Source organism: Erigeron canadensis, chromosome 5 (assembly GCF_010389155.1).
Source record: "Erigeron canadensis isolate Cc75 chromosome 5, C_canadensis_v1, whole genome shotgun sequence".
In the NCBI taxonomy this organism is placed as follows: Eukaryota; Viridiplantae; Streptophyta; class Magnoliopsida; order Asterales; family Asteraceae; genus Erigeron; species Erigeron canadensis.
Window position 1 is genome coordinate 8,419,807 of NC_057765.1, and position 17,658 is coordinate 8,437,464.

Below are 17,658 nucleotides of genomic sequence, written 5' to 3' on the forward strand. Positions count from 1 at the left end.
GTTGATATTTTTGTTTAGTCATTTCTTGTGGCTACTAGTAACTTCATTTTTTTTTCTTTTAGCAGCAAATTATCATGTTCTTACTTTTAATCTACCCAAATGTTTAGAATTGAGCCCATAACTTACCTCAAATACCACCCCACACTCAAAAATGTGGAAGAGTGACTGAGTGAGTGTCAAACCTGATGCCTAGGTACCAAGACCTTACCGATGTGCTACCAACCATATTAGCTGCCCATTGGCTACTGGTAACTTCACTTTTAATTTTGAGTGAAAGCAAGTGAAAGGATGCATCATATCATTTCATATATGTATGTACACACTAGGAATGACCATGTTTCTTAGATCATTTTGTAGCTCAATTGCTTCATATAATTCTTGTTCACGATCACCATGGTTTCCCTTAATCCGAACTGCCATTGTCCAAAATGACTTGCTGTTGGGTAAAGCCACACACGCTGTTGCCATAAAGCACAGAAACACGACAGCTGACCGCTTTCTAACAAACAATCTAATCAGCATGTATTCCAAGTGCAGCTCTTTAAGCTCCTCTCGCCATCTTTTCAATGTAACTCAGCACAAAGACCATGTTACATGGAATTCCATTTTGGCTGCTTATGCATTCAACTGCGATTTGCAGACAGGTATTGTGGAAGAGGGTTTGCATCTTTTTAGACTTCTTCTTAGATCATGTGATTTTAATAAGCTGACAAAGTTGACATTTGCTCCAGTTTTAAAGTTATGTTTGATGTCAGGTTATGTTTGTATTTCGGAATGTGTACATGGGTATACTGTGAAACTTGGGTTGGAATCGGAAGTGCTTGTTTCGGGAGCTCTTGTTAATATTTATATACGGTATGGTAAGATAAGAGAGGCGAGATTGACGTTTGATAACTTGGCAGAATATAATCGTGACGAGGTCTTATGGAATGTGATGCTGAGAGCCTATGTAAAAACAGGACTTCAAGAGGAAGCATTCCACTTCCTGTCAGATTTTCATCGGTGTGAGGATGTAAATCTGGATATTGACAGTGTGCATTGCGTTTTTAGTGCGTTTGCTAATGATGCTTGTACAAACATGAAGAATATTGAGCAAGTACAAGCGTATGCTATTAAGCTATCATTGATAGACAATGAATTTGCTAAAGTAGTATCACCGAATAAAACCATTTCCCAGTTTTACAAATCTCTTGATTCCGTGATGCCACTTGGTGAACTAAACTTGGGGGAAAAGATTCATGGTATAGCTTTGAAATCAGGTTGTGATATCGACATTGATGTATCCAATCGTTTAATTGACATGTACACAAAGATGGGATGCTTCAAATCAGCAAAAAGAGTATTCTTTGAAATGAAAAACACTGATATTGTTTCATGGAATTCAATAATAAGAACTTATAAGCAAAGTGGGTCAGGGGAAGAATCTGTGGACTTGTATAATGGATATGTTATGCAATGGCCTACAACCTGATCATTTCACATTTGCAGGCGTGTTAAGCACGTGTACTGCACTTCCTGCAGGTTTATATCTAACTGAGCAAATCCATGTTCATGCACTTAAAAGTGGGTTTGATATCGACATCAGTGTTTCCACAACACTAGTTAACTCTTACTCGACAAATGGAGGAATAAAACAAGCAGAGTCACTTTTTCTCGATATAGATGAATTTGATTTGGGACTGTGGAACACAATGATTTTTGCGTTTATAAATAGTGGCAACAGTTATCGAGCATGGGAGCTCTTCATTATGATGCAAAGAGTTGGATACAGACCAGATGAGATTACGCTAGCAACCATGACTAGAGACTGCAGGTTACTAAAAAGTCTAAATCTTGGGAGCCAAGTTCACGGCTATGTTCTGAAATTCGGGGTAGATCAAGATTTGTATTTAAGTAGCAGCCTTCTTGATATGTATATAAAATGTGGATACATGGTGGACGCCGATAGAGTTTTTCAAGAAATCGCGTCTCCAGATGTTGCGGCATGGACTTCTATGATATCTGGATGGGTAGAAAATGGAGACGAGAATCGTGCCCTTGTAATATACCAGAAAATGAGGAAATCTGGTGTATTGCCTGATGTTTATACCTTTGCAACGTTAATCAAAGCGAGTTCTTACTCAACTGCATTTGAACTAGGAAGGCAAATACATGCTAATGCTATCAAGTCCAATTGTGCTTTAGACGCTTATGTCATCACTTCACTTATAGACTTTTATGCCAAATGTGGTAACATACAAGACTCTTTTCGGGTATTCAGAAGAACTCATGTCAAAGATATTGTAATTTGGAATGCTATGTTGGTGGGCTTGGCTCAATATGGTCATGGCAAAGATGCACTTGATCTTTTCAAATATTTGATATCAAATGGTAATATTTTGCCTGATCGAGTCACGTTTATTGGAGTGCTCTTGGCTTGTGGTCATTCTGGATTAATTTCAGAAGCTTATTCGTATTTTGAGTCAATGGTTATAGATTATGGCATAGAAGCTGACACCGAGCACTACTGGTGTCTCATAGATTGTCTCTGCAGAGCCGGATATGTTCAAGAGGCAGAGAAACTGATCAACTTTATGCCATTAGAAACTTGTGGTTCAATGTACAAATCCGTGATCAGTGCTTGTCGGTTTCAAGGGGATATTGAAACTGGAAAACGGGTGGCAACAAAGATTTTAAAACTGGAACCATTTGATTCATCAACATATGTACTTTTATCTAACATCTATGCATCTTGTAACCAATGGAGTGAGATGGCCCATGCTAGGAAGAACATGAAGAGGAAGAATGTTAAAAAGGATCCAGGATTTAGTCGGATAGATGTAAAAACTAACACCCTTTCATTCGTCGTGGATGATAGATTGCATCCACAACGTGAAATGATATATGATGAGGTCGAACATTTGATAAACATGATAAAAGATGATGAGTACATTGAGGATACAGACTCGATCTGTGTTGCTTGAGGTTTAGGAAGCAAAAAAAGAACAATGTTCTGTTTGGTAGCATGGAATGGTCTAAGGAATGGAAAAGCTCATTCCATTTCCATCAAAAAATAAGTGCTGCAAGTGTTTACAGGTGCGTTATGTATGTGTGTATGTCCTTCCTCTCTGCTCATCCTTCCCCGTTCCTAGCTTAGCTCTCACTATTGAAGCTCGTACACAATGAGCCTCTCACGTTTCACTGAGATTGCCGCTTAGTCCTTCTCAAAAGCCTAATTCGTTCGCCTATGAATAGTCAGAAAAGTCTAATTCTCTCGCCTATAGGTAGATCTGATGTGATATAAAAAAAAACGTCTGGTATGAAAATAGGGCTGCATTTACATGTATATTAGTCCAGTACCAAACACATAATAGAAGTCACTGTAACTCGTACTTCACATATGTAAAATAGATGTATGTTAATGTATTCTCAATACTAGCTTTACATTTACCCGGTTTGTCACTAAAGCATTGTCGATTACAAGTAAAGAGACGGTCTGCCTGTACATTTGGACTAACAGTACCAAAGAACATACCTATAACAATCTAATCAATCAGTAACTAGATTTTTCAGAGGGCTTATTTGGAAAAATATCTGAAGTAACCATCCATTCACCAAATCTTCTTAGGCAGGGGATAGACCAGGAAGTGTATTTAGTAGTGTACTTTTATCCATAACTTTTTTGAAAAAGTTATATGAAAAGGCCCCCAGCCCCAACCAACCAAATCTTGGTTCAGCCCATCCTACTAAAATAGTCAATCTTGATTGTACTCAAAGATTCATATCATGGAACAATGTTTACCAGTTACTTACAAAGTGGTTCACAGGACTAATCTGCGGCTTTATATGTATACCGCTGTTACATGATTGCATAAGGCCCGATCATTTTACGTTTATTATACCATAGTCATTGTTTCTTGAATGGAAATTCAGAAGAAGCAAAGCTCAGAAGAAGCAGAGCTCTTTATGCAATATATCAATGAACTTGATTTAAACATGATGTCTTTAGTCAGTGGCCATAATAACAATATAATAATGCTAAAAAGAATCACAATATTCAAGAATTTATATGTACCATCTTTTCATTCAAATTATGTTCAAACCATAAAATCATTACGTACTCTGAGTTAGTACCAATCAAATAAAACCCTGATAACAAAAACACTACAACAACAACAACAACGGTACCCAATCCCTGCGCGGGGTATGGGGGAGGTGAGCTGTAGACAGTCTTACCTCTACCCAAAGGTGGAGAGACTGCTTCCATAAGGACCTCCGGCCATGAAGATATAAAAGCCGTAAAAGGGTAAAGTGTTTATACCTGTCTGTCGAGAACATGATAAGACGATAATACCTGTCCATTGGTTCCTCTGGGTATACCTCCTTACGAGTAGGGAAGGGTAGCAAACGTACGGTAACAAAACCTTAGTACATAACATAAACTCTAGCAACCATATTACGCAAATAACAACATAAAAAGTAAGAGCATAATAGACACAGCCTACCTATACATAAGAAATGACTAAAAACTAAGGGGATTAAACTATTTTCTAAACAACCTACGGAGCAGAGTACCTTAGGCCGCTACGGTAAACTAAAATAACGGGTGGTGCGCAACCTATGAAACACACTAATAAAGCCGCCTAGCTAGATTAAACCTAGTCCTCTCCCAAGCTCCCAAAACCCCTAAACTAGTCCTAGTCCTCTAATAAACCCTCATCGGTCATGTCCTCCAACGGGCAGAGCATTTTGGGGCAGCCAAGAGTAACCTTCCCCCTCGATTTTGGCCTCCCTCTACTCAGGCCAAAACCACTACGGAGGTTACCAAGAACCAAAGTCTACGAAAAAAGTCTACAAAAACCTATTCCCATTTGCCTTACCCTCACTGACCACCTCCTCCATCAGGAAACACCATCGTAACCTTCGGTATTCTGTCCTTCCACCTCCGTTGACCTACCTCTCCTCCTGTCAGTACAAAGCCTTCTTTGGCGGCGAGTCACCAAAGTTGGGCCTACTTCACCCGTTTCAAACCAACACAAACCACCTTAGGCAAGGCAATATAGGAAAAGGATGTCGATCAAAGTCCCACAAAAGACAAACCCTACCCTAATCCTCTATTCTAATCCTAGTTCTCTAGGCCGTCCTATCCGACGTCAAGTCCTCCGACAAACCAAGTTCTATTAGGTCCTTCGCTAATCGGTCCTCCCACCTCATTTAGGCCTTCCTCTTCTTCGTGTGCCTTTGACGTGAATAGACTCCGCTCTCCTTAGTGGTGCTGTTTGATCCCTTCTCCTAACATGGCCAAACCATCTCAAGCGCCCTTCTCTTAGCTTGTTAATGATGGTCCCTACTTAAAGTTCTGCTCTAAAAACTCCTGTGGGGATCCTGTCTGATAGGGTCTTCCCGCAAGACCACCTTAGCATCCTCATCTCTGCTACCTCTACTCGAGATGCTTGGGCTTTCGTCATCGGCCAACATTCTGACCCGCATAACATAGCCGGTCTAATAGCGACTCTGTAGAACTTCCCTTTCAGTTTTAGCGGGATCCGCTTGTCTTCTAAGCCTCGTCTCAATCACTCTCTCCCAAAGCTTCATGGTATGACTTAGGAGTTTAATGCCCCTGTAGTTGCTACAACTCTGCACGTCCCCCTTGTTCTTATAGATAGGTATAACCTCACTAAGTCTCCATTCTTCTGGCATTTTTGCTCTCGTCCAAATCTTGTTGAAGAGGCTTGTCAACAAGCTTATCCCCACGTCCCCCAGGCATCTCCATGCCTCAACCGGAATTTGATCTGGACCTACTGCTTTGTTTCTCCCCATCTTCTTTAGGGCGATCCTTACTTCCTCTCGGCTGATCCTCATAGCATCATCGTCGTCATAGCGTGTGTTTGGGTGTGCGGTGATGACCTCTCCTCCTTCAATTCTCCCCGACCCTCTCCCATTAAACAGGTTGGCGAAGTACTCTTCCCATCTTTTCCTAATATCTCCCTCTTTCACAATGCTCTGTCCACTTTCGTGTTTGATATAAATGACATCCCCTAAATCCCTACGTCTTCTCTCCCTTGCCTTAGCAATTCTGAAGATTTCATTTTCGCCTTCTTTGGAATCTAGTTTCTTGTACAGTTCTATGTCAGATCTTAGTTATATTAATAAATAATTACAAAGACACAGTTGATAATGACACAAACAAAGAAACAAAAAAGAGAGGAAAGCAACAGTTAAGCCTTAGAAGTAGTAACAAACGGATCAAGAAACTAGAATTCACTTTGAGAAAAGAAAAACTTACAGAGCATACGGTAGGATGAAGATTGCAAAGAGAATACAAAAGAATAGTCAAATTGCAAAGTAAAGACTAACTGTAATTTTCCCTGTTTTCCTGATCATTAAATGTTTTTTTTATTGTGATTATAGCTTTATTATATGCAATTAATAACTTTTATATATTTATTTTTGTAGTCTAAAGTTTCAACTTAGCGGATCTGAAAATTTCCAAAGGGAGAATTGTTGAGAAGCCAGTGCATAAACAGTGACAAAGATATAACCGAAGGAAAGTTCCTAAAATTTGCTAGAGAAAGCTACAATTGAAAACAAAAAAAGGGGGCTTGTTAATATTTGGGACTTTGCGTTTGATCTGAGATAGATTCAGAAAGAAAGAAAGGAAAGAATCTTCAAATTAACCAACAAGATATACTAGTGGTGGTAAATTAATTTAAGGAGGAAGAAGAAGATAAAGTGTTGATTCTAGTCGTTTAATAGAAGGTTACATACCATATAAACAAATGCACGAATTGCATTTTTGGTCCCTGTGTTATCACACATTTTGCAAGTTTGATGCAAACATGTGCAAAGTCGCGAAACGCATCCCTGTCATATAATACCTGTTGCAATTTTGATCCAACAGTAACATTCCGTCTATTTTTACCGTTAAATACATCATGTGCCCCTCACATGAGGGGTAATACTATCTTTTCGTATAAACTAGGACTATTTTTGCAATAACCAAAATCCATATCTCATCATCCTCATCCTCATCAAACACACACACAGATATTATATATATATTACATCACTCATATCTATATCAATCATATACCTGGAAAATCTTGAACACAAAATTATTAGATACTACTAAAATAAAAATTACCAGCAGTATAAAATATATTCCTTTTACACCAATCCATCATCCATACAACCTGTATATTACCTGATTTTTTATTTCTTCATTTTTCTTTTTTTGTTGAAACAGTATCTCAGATTCTGAATAATACTAATAACATCATAATTAGTAATGTTGAAAAAATCAAAAGACATAAATGGACGTAATAAAATCTCTGATGAGCCAATTCAAGATTAACCACCCAAAGACAACACACCATAAAGATGCATTTAAGCACCGATTTGTTGAGGATAACTCCTTCATACTTCACCTGGATCTACTTCATGGCATCCTCCTTTAACTTTGTACTGGATTTTAACATGTGCCTTGTAACTCCATATTATTGGATCTTGTTTCTTTCTATTTGGTGGTATTTATATTATTATTTCTTCCACTGCTAATTCTTGGATCTTTTTCTTTGCATCTCAAATTCTTGGATCTGCTTTTTATCGGTAATCAAGAAAAAAGGGGTTTGTTTTCATCCACTTCTGATGTGTTCCATTTGTTGAAGATTCTCGTAGTTGCTGTATTTCTCTTTAATTAATTATCGATTTGACATGTGGTTTTGCGATTTGGAGATTTAGTATGCTTTTTTTGTGTGAATAATCTCGGCCTTTTCTTCGATAAATGAACCAAGTTGAAAATTACCAACTGCCATTGACGCCGCCACACCGGTGGAGACCGCCGGAAAACACCACCACCACACCGCTGCTCTCACTCGTCGTCACTCTTTTCCCCGTTCTCTCTTTCTTAATATATATATATATATGTGTGTGTGTGTGTGTGTGTGTGTGTTTGTGTGTGTGTGTGTATGTATGTATGGAAGTAGTTATGAATAGATTTATAAATCTATTTTTTTGAAGATATGGTTGATGTTTTTGAAGATCTGCATAGATAAAAGAATAAATGGTTGGTAGGTTGAGTGGAGAGAGAAGCAATATAGAGACAAAAGAATAAATACAACAAAAGTGGATTTGCAAAAATGGTCCTTTTTGTATGAAAAGACAATCTTGTCCATCACATGTGTAGCACATGGCCTCATAAACGGAGAAAATAAACGGTCAGTTAGTTTTAGACCAAAGATGCAAGAGGTGTGATATGACAGGGATGCGTTTCGCGACTTTGCACATGTTTGTATCAAACTTGCAAAACGTGTGATACCACAGGGACCAAAAATACAATTCGTTCTAAACAAATTTAACTAACAAAACATACTCAGAACCAAATGACTGGTTCTGGAATCTAAATGTCTTCAAACTGTCTGATCAATTAAGTGCCAAACAGAGTTGCTCATCGACCCGAAACGCCCAAACTCTAATCACCATACCTTGTTTCAACCCATTTTCTTTGACAATATTGTTCCATCCTGTTTTCAACACATACACTTCCTTATTCATATTCCACCGAGCAAAATTCACCGTCGATTCACGCCTTTTCAGATCAAACAAAGACACACTTATATTTTCCTTCTTTCCCAGTTTCCTTCTCTCATCACTTGTCAAGAACCCAGAATTCTTGACATTCGTTCATGGTATCAAAAGCTGCCCTAGGCCCTTTGTTACATCTGATGACGTAAGCACTTTTTCGATCACCAATTTAGCCTCTGACCCACCAATACTTTTTATAAAATTATGGAACCCCATGCAGCCTTCATCAACAACATCATTCATAATCTGATCAAGATTAGTACTTTTTGAGAAAAATACATTCTTTTTATTATTATTATCATTATTTCTTAAATCTGCAATTTCCATATAATTATTATTATGATTATCAAAAGAATAATGTGGTTTAAGAGAAACCGTAGTCGTTTTTCCACCACATTTGAAAGTAATCTTCTTGAAAGTTGAGAAAACAACGGGTTTCTTGAATAATGTCGAATGGCCCGGTTTCTTGAATGTTGAAGAAACAACTGGTAATTTCTTGAATGTCGAACGGGCGGGTTTCTTGGACTTTTCTTGAAATTTTTTTAGTCTGCAAAGCATGATCTTGACAGTAGTAGCAGGGTCTTCATCTTTAAAACCCATCAGTGTCAATAATGTAGCAATGTTGTTTCGACACTTTCTTTCTTTCTTTTGTGGGTTTAATTCTTTTTTTCACCATTATTTTTTTTTTTGGAATCAAGAATTCAATTGATCAGAGAAGAAAGATAGAAATAAAACAAAATGGGAAGCATTGAAGAAGTAGCAAGGAGTTGGAATTAACGAATAGCGGAATAGATATATATATACACATATACATATACAGATTGTGTATATATATGTTAAATTAATAGCCTAAACTGAAACCTATTAAACCTGAGGGACTATTTCTGCATGTTTATTATTCTTGCAGGTTTGAGCTTAAAGTGTAGGAAGAAGAAAGAAGAGGAAGAAAGAAGAGGGTGAAGAATGTAACATCTTATATCTCCTGCCTATATAAAGAATAGTATACTCGACTAGGGTTCCTTGAGAGAGAGAAGGAAGAGTTTTCCTACCGTTTGATTTATTGTACTCTCATCTCCATTTTTCTGTTCTTTGATTAATTTGTAATAGAACTATTATCAATTTAGATAATAGGTTTACAACCGATTATCGGGGTAAACTTTTTGCTAGGTTTGAGTGTTGAAAGACTGATTGAGATCAGTTGATTAGTTTTAGTTGTTGTTCTTGAATTAAGATTCAATATATATTTGGGGTTCTGGTCAAAATCTTAACATGGTATCAGAGCCAGGTTCGGAAAATACTAATTTTACCTAAATCTTTTCAATAATAATTTTAGGGTTTGTTGATCGATTTGGGGCTTTTTGGTTAGATCTGTTTTTTCTTAAACGATGTATGATTATTTAATCACCGTTTGAGTTTACAGATCTGGTTGTGTACGGATACCCTATTTTCTTGATTTAAGGGTTAGGGTTTTCTGGTGGTTCAAGATCTATTGGGTTTATTTTATTGACTAAGTGAATCAATAAATAAACCTAATCTCCTGGTGTTTTTGCTGCTTTGATCCTGCTATGTTTATTGACTAAGTGAATCAATAAACTAGTAGGGTTTCATCATCTGAGTCTTCTAAATAGCACTGTTTGCATCTTTTCTTCCTTCTCTTTTATTCTTGTCTTGACTTTTTTTTCCTTTTCAAAAATATTTTTACTCATCTTTTTCTCACAAAACCTTCTGTGCTAAACTTGACCTACCTCCGTGAGAGGCAAGGAATCCTGTCCCTGGCACTGTTTGGGAGAAAAAAGATTATTTTCTTGTTTTTCAAAATATATATACATATATATATATTCTTTGCTTCATTTTTTCTTTCTTTATATCTGCTATTCTGTGTGTTCTAGTTGTAGTGTTATCTTATTTGTGTTCTTCTTGCTCTTGTGTGTTATTATCTATGTTTGTTTGCTTCTACTTGCTATCATGGATATTGATGATAACCTTCATGAGTATGATTATAACACTGATAATGAATCTGTTGAAAGTGAAACTGCTACAAGAATTAGTAAACTTGATTTAAGTCACCCTTTACATTTGCATCCTAATGACTCTGCTTCTTTAACTGTTGTCTCTGTTAAACTCAAAGGAACTGAAAATTATAATATCTGGTCTTGTGCTATGATGCTTGCTCTTAAGGGTAAAAATAAAATTGGTTTTATTGATGGAACATGTAAAAGTTATAATAGAGATGAAGTTTTAGGAAAACAATGGGACAGAGTCAATGCTGTTGTATTGGGTTGGATTTTGAACTCTATTTCTGAAGAATTGTATGTTGGTCAAATTTTTTCAAAAAGGGCTTCTCATGTCTGGGCTGAGTTACAGGAAACTTATGATAAAGTTGATGGTTCTGTTACTTTTAATTTGCATCATAAGATCAACTCTCTTTGTCAAAATGGGTCTACTATTGCTGATTACTATCATAAACTTAATGCTTTGTGGAAACAATTTGATGCTCTTGTTAAATTGCCAAAATGCACTTGTCATGCTGCTGAGGACTTTAAAAAGCACAATCAGTTGTTAAAATTAATGCAATTTTTAATGGGATTAGATGATGTTTATATGCAAGTTAGGAGTAATATCTTATCTAAGGATCCTTTGCCTGATGTTTGACATGCTTATGCTATTATTTCTGGGGAGGAGTCACATAGATTGATATCTAGTGGCAATTCTCAAAAAGCTTCGTCTTCTGTGTTTCATTCCAATGTGGGGAAAAAAACTGTTTTTCAAAGAAATGTACCTAATGGAAACAATTTCAAGCTTAATAACAAAAACTCTACTTTCAAAAAGAATTCTGGTGGTCCTTCTGTTGTGTGTGAACAATGTGGTTACAATGGTCACACAATTGACAAATGTTTTCAAATTATTGGATATCCACCTGACTTTGGAAAAAAGAAAACCAATGCATTTCAGAATTCTCAAAATTTTAACAAGAGGTTTGTGAAAAATAATAACACTGTTGGTTCTAGCAACACTGCTTCCTTCTCTGATGAACATATTTCTTAGCTTATTTCTTTGATTAAAGAAAACTCTGTTGGCACTCTAAGTCAAAATGTGAAAGTGAATATGGCAGGTATTAAACTGGTTAATAACAATAAGTTCTTCAACCAAAATTTTCACAAATTTGTTTGCTTCAACTCAAAAATTAAGACTGCCTTGGAAACATTAGGGTTAATTTGTGATTCTGGTGCAAATCAACATCTTACTTTATTGATGTTATTGACATTTCTTACTTGAAAATAAAAGTGTCTCACCCTAATGGAACTGAAGCTTTCATTACTAAAGTTGGTAACATGATTTTATCAAAGGATATAATTCTATATGATGTTCTTGTTGTGCCTGAGTATTGTGTTAGTCTGATATCTGTTCATAAAATGTCAAGAGATAATAAATGCATTGTTGCTTTTAATGAGAATGCATGTTATGTGTTACCTCAGGATTTGAGGGATGTGAAAATTCTGGGGATTGGTAGACAAATTGATGGTCTTTACTACTTTGATCAAGGTACCAATTGTCAAATTAAGTCCTGCTCTGTTAAGCAAATGTGGCATAACAGGCTTGGTCACCCTTCAGACCAAGTCTTAACTATTTTGAATAAAAAAGGTGACTTTAATTTTTCAAAGGATTCTGAAATTTGTGAAACTTGTCAAAAGGCTAAACAGGTGAGAGAACCATTTCCTTTAAGTGATCACAAGTCTTCTCATCTTGGTGAACTTGTTCACCTTGATGTTTGGGGTCCATACAAGGTTTCTAGTTTAGAGGGCTACAAATATTTCTTAACTATTGTTGATGATTTTTCTAGGGCTGTTTAGGTTTACTTACTTAAGTCCAAATCTGAAGTCTATGACTGTATTGTTGTGTTTTAGAATCTGATATCTAATCAATTTGGAAAGAAAATAAAAAGTTTTAGAAGTGATAATGGGACAGAATTTTGCAATAAAAACTTTACCTTGTTCTGTGAAAACTAAGGAATTATTCATCAAACTTCTATTGTTTATACTCCTCAACAAAATGGAATTGTTGAGAGAAAGCACAAGCATTTGCTTAAAATTGCTAGAGCTCTTTTATTCCAGGGGGGGATTACCCCTGTATTTGTGGTCTGAATGTGTTTTAACTGCCTGCTACTTGATTAACAGATTACCCTCTTCTGTATTGCATGGAAAATCACCCTACTATATGATATTTGGAAAAGAACCATCTCTGTCTCCAATGAGGATGCCAATGTACATGAGGTGGCAACAACACATGAGGAAAATAACACCATTTCTGAGGGTATTGATCAAAATAACAATAATTTTAATGAAACAGAAGGTCAAAGTTTTTCTCAAATTGGTAACAGAAGATTTGAAAGAACTTCACATTTTCCAAATAAATATAATGATTTTGTCATTGATTCTAAAGTTAAAATTGGTATTGAAAGATTTGTTAGCTATGCCAACCTTGACCTTGAAAGTCTTGCCTTCACCTCTGAATTAAACAAAGCCTTTGAACCTATTCATTATTGGCAGGCTTGTAAAAACAATTGTTGGATTGAAGCTATGAATCTTGAAATGATACTTTGTATGACAATGACACTTGGGAAATAACTGAGTTACCTAAAGGTAGAAAACCTATAGGATGTAAATGGGTATATAAGATTAAGTATAAGGCCAATGGGGAGATAGAAAGATATAAGGCTAGGCTAGTTGCTAAAGGTTACAGTCAAAAACCTGGTGTGGACTTTGATGAAACATTCTCTCCTGTTGTTAAGATTGTTACTGTTAGATGTATGATTAATGTAGTTGTGCAAATGGACTGGCCTTTGTTTCAACTTGACATTAACAATGCTTTCTTATATGGTGAGCTTGATGAAACTGTTTACATGTTCTTGCCTGAAGGATACTTTAATCCTGATGACAATATAGTCTGCAAACTTAAGAAATCATTGTATGGCTTGAAACAGGCACCAAGACAATGGAATGCCAAACTTACACATGCTTTGCTTGGAAATAACTTTCTCCAAAGTAAGAGTGATTACTCACCTTTTACAAAAAGCGAAGGAAATGTGTTTATTGCTTTGTTAGTCTATGTTGATGACATTATTGTCAATGGTAATAACCTTGATGTTATTGATGAATTCAAAATGTTCCTTAAATCTACATTTATGATTAAAGACCTTGGAATTCTCAAATATTTCTTAGGAATTGAAGTTATTAAAATTGATAATGGTTTATGTTTATCTCAAAGAAAATATTGTATGGATCTATTAAGTGATTTTGGATTGCTTGCTTGTAAACCATTTGCTACTCCCCTTGAACAAAACTTGAGTATTACTAGTGAACCAAGTGAAAAGGATATTGTGATTGACAATGTCTCTGAGTATCAAAAACTTATTGGAAAACTGATTTATCTCACACACACCAGGCCTGATATTGCTTATTCTGTACACTGCTTGAGTCAGTTTATGCATAAGCCAGTGAAATCTCATGTGAAAATTGCTCTTAGAGTATTAAGATACTTGATAGGGTTACCTGGTTTGGGGGTTCACATTGTCAAGAACCCTAAGTTATCTCTTGAACTTTTGTTGATGTAGATTGGGCCAAATGTGTGGTTACAAGAAAATCTGTAACTGGTTTTTGCTTGTTTTTAAATGGATCTCTTGTTTCTTGGAAGAGTAAGAAACAACTAACCCTTTCAAAATCTTCTGCTGAAGCAGAATATAGGGCTCTTGCCTCTGCTACTTCAGAAGTTATTTGGGTTCTAAAACTGCTTGATGATCTCAAATGGGGCAAATGGCTTCCTGTTCCCATACATTGTGATAGTCAGGCTGCAATTAAGATTGCAGCTAACCCTATTTTCCATGAAAGGACTAAACATCTTGAAATTGATCTTCACTTTGTACGAGAGAAAATTATAGCAGGGGTCATTGAGACCAAGAAAATTGATTCAGCTAATCAAATAGCTGATATTTTAACCAAGGGGTTGAACAAGGTTTAACGTGACAAATTAGTTTCTAAATTAAATCTCTATGATGTGTTTCAGGTTTAGGCTAAGAGGGGATGTTAAATTTATAGCCTAAGCTGAAACCTATTAAACCTGAGGGACTATTTCTGCATGTTTGTTATTCTTGCAGGTTTGAGCTTAAAGTGTAAGAAGAAGAAAGAAGAGGGTGAAGAATGTAACATCTTATATCTCCTGCCTATATAAAGAATAGTATACTCGACTAGGGTTCCTTGAGAGAGAGAAGGAAGAGTTTTCCTACCGTTTGATTTATTGTACTCTCATTTCCATTTTTCTGTTCTTTGATTAATTTGTAGTAGAACTATTATCAATTTAGATAATAGGTTTACAACCGATTATCGGGGGTAAACTTTTTGCTAGGTTTGAGTGTTGAAAGACTGATTGAGATCAGTTGATTATTTTTAGTTGTTGTTCTTGAATTAAGATTCAATATATATTTAGGGTTCTGGTCAAAATCTTAGCAATATATATATATATATATATATATTGGAAGCCAAGCAGGGGATGGATTTGTGTTCTTAGTTTGGTTAAGTGCTAACGGTAAAATAAATCCAGCTAATCACCAGGGATGCGGGTAATTTTTACGCTGCATTTTGAATAAATTTTACCTTTTTTACCTTTTATTTTATAAAAAGTAGTTTTTGAAGAAGTTTTATTGTTATTATTTTTTTTAAATGTAGGAGTTCCCCAATAATTATTTCTTGGCTCAACCCAGAAATATTTACTCAGGTAATTTCCTTTATGTCATCTAAAAGAATGACAATAACTATATTAGAATTGTAAGTAAGAAGAAATTAGAAATTAGAATGACATTTTAGGGTTTATTTACTGTCAAGTATATATAGATGTTTATACAAAATCGTGAATTTTATGTATAATAGTAAGTAGATGATTGAGTATCGGATTTGTACATTATACAATAGTTTACGACAGCTAATAGTAAATCTCAATTTAGTGATTAATATTAAGGATTAATCATTGGATGACTAACGTACTTTTCTTAATGTACATGGTTGCTCATTAAACTGACATTTTTAATATGTATCACTAACGAACTTGTAAAATTTGTACCTGGTTGACCAAATATTGATTTGTTTACATGCAATAACAAGTTAATCTTTGAAATTCCTTTATGGTTAAAATGGATATCACACATGTCTATTAGACATAGTATGATTAGAGAACTAGTCATGAACAGAGTGATATCGATTGAATTTGTAAGATCTAAGTTGAATATGGCTGATAAACAAAAGGGTTTGATGTGTATTTTCTAGTCTTAAATTTATAAACACGAAATACCTAGCTACTGACTACTACACACTTGCGGGCAGTGTACCCGTTCGTATGCAATATAATTGACTTGGTAAACCGAGATCGAACACAATGACTTATTAAGCAAATGTTACAGTAAAGCGATTCAGATTCAAAAGGGGGGTTTTGTGACCGAATTGTCACGTTGCAAAAGTTAGTAAGAAAAGTCAGTAATCCCGTAGGATTAATCGCAAGAGAATATTTGGTTGTTGAATCTTAACACAGATTTAAAAGGAACACCTACTTGGATCAGCTCACATGCCAATCATCGGGTCTAAATATTACTTGCATTTGTTGAACGACTCAAAAGGTAGATAAGATGAACTCCCGTTATACTTGAAACTTTAACTGCTCAAAACATAATTATTGCTCCCGCACATAATTTCTACTCTAAACAGTTAAGCATTAAATACCTGAGTTGATTTTATGATTTAATATTTTGAAAGCTTTCTCCCGAACTGCTTATTTGCCTAATCAGATCCCTCTATCATAAGCGTTTACACACTAAAAATGAATTTAATTGTTTAAAAACTTTATCGTTGATTTCTCCCGAACTCCAACGATTTTAGGTTAATTTTAGACCGATTAACCATTTCATAAGTCAATTGACAATGACATAGATTTCTCCCGAACTTCTAATTACAATTATCAATCAATTAATATAAAAGCCTAAACAATATTTAAATCCAAATAAGCCTGGATCTTCGATTAAACATTTAAACCTCGTTCAATACTTGCAAGCAACATTAAATCGACCCTATGACATGCTCACTACCCAAGCGGGTGCTAAGGATTTAGCTACTCATAATTAAAACACAAGAACAAACAAATAGAGAAGAAATCATATTATACCAAACGGTTGGAGATAATCCGGTAGCAATGATGATTACAATCCAAAGCTGAAAAGATGTGAAACCCTAACAACTTGTTTGCTCCAAAAGGCTAAGAACTATGAGAAAGCTAATAAAAAATTGCCAAAGATTCGTCCCTGGTACAGAACCCTAACTGAACTTATATACAAACTCAGCATGTAACGGCCGTTAGTGTAGTAACTAGCCGTTACACTTGTACTAGAGGATTAACGGGCGTTAGTAGGCTAACGGCCGTTACACGCTAGTTAAATTCTAACGGCCGTTTGTGACAAAACTGCCAGTTACAGGAGAAACCACAAACCCTCTCTATAATGGCCGTTACTAGAGTAACGGCAGTTACAAACTCCATGATTCGTTTTCTTCGTCTTTAGCTCGATTTCAACCGAATCTTCCTCCCGTTTCTTCCATATATCATCAAACTCAACCAATTCATTCGTCTAATCAATTTCCAACTTGAAAACACTTAACACACCTTCAAAGCATCGAAAGTTGGATATAAAACTATAAAAATAACGAATAATTGGTTCTAAAATCACGTGGGAAATGATATAAAATATGACACATCAGGGTTAAATAGAGATATCGTGAAGAAATCAGTGATAGGGGTGAGTTTAAAGTCCATATAAAATATCTTATGTCAAGACACCCAATTCCCATCTAATACAACGTTAGATGCTGAATTCAATGTGGAAAGCTTGTCATAATGATATTGGAACACAAATTTACACACCCCAAGGTTTGTGTTCAGACTGCAAGATAAAGTAATTTACAATTTCAATTGTTCTTACTTGACACCATTTTTACTAGCCGTTGTCCAATCCTTCAAAGAGTATATGAAAGCCAAGTCCAAGCTTCTTGAAGCAGCTAAACTTCA

At 35.7% G+C, this 17,658-nt stretch overlaps 1 protein-coding gene across 1 annotated transcript; it reads left to right on the top strand.

Moving 5' to 3' along the window:
- The first annotated feature begins 328 nt into the window (after positions 1–328).
- LOC122601122 (pentatricopeptide repeat-containing protein At4g33170-like) lies at positions 329–3,316 on the top strand. Its single transcript, XM_043773893.1, is given in 2 exon segments — positions 329–1,438; positions 1,440–3,316. Coding segments are annotated over 2 exon segments (2,634 nt in total). The 3' UTR covers positions 2,964–3,316.
- Positions 3,317–17,658: the final 14,342 nt, after the last annotated feature.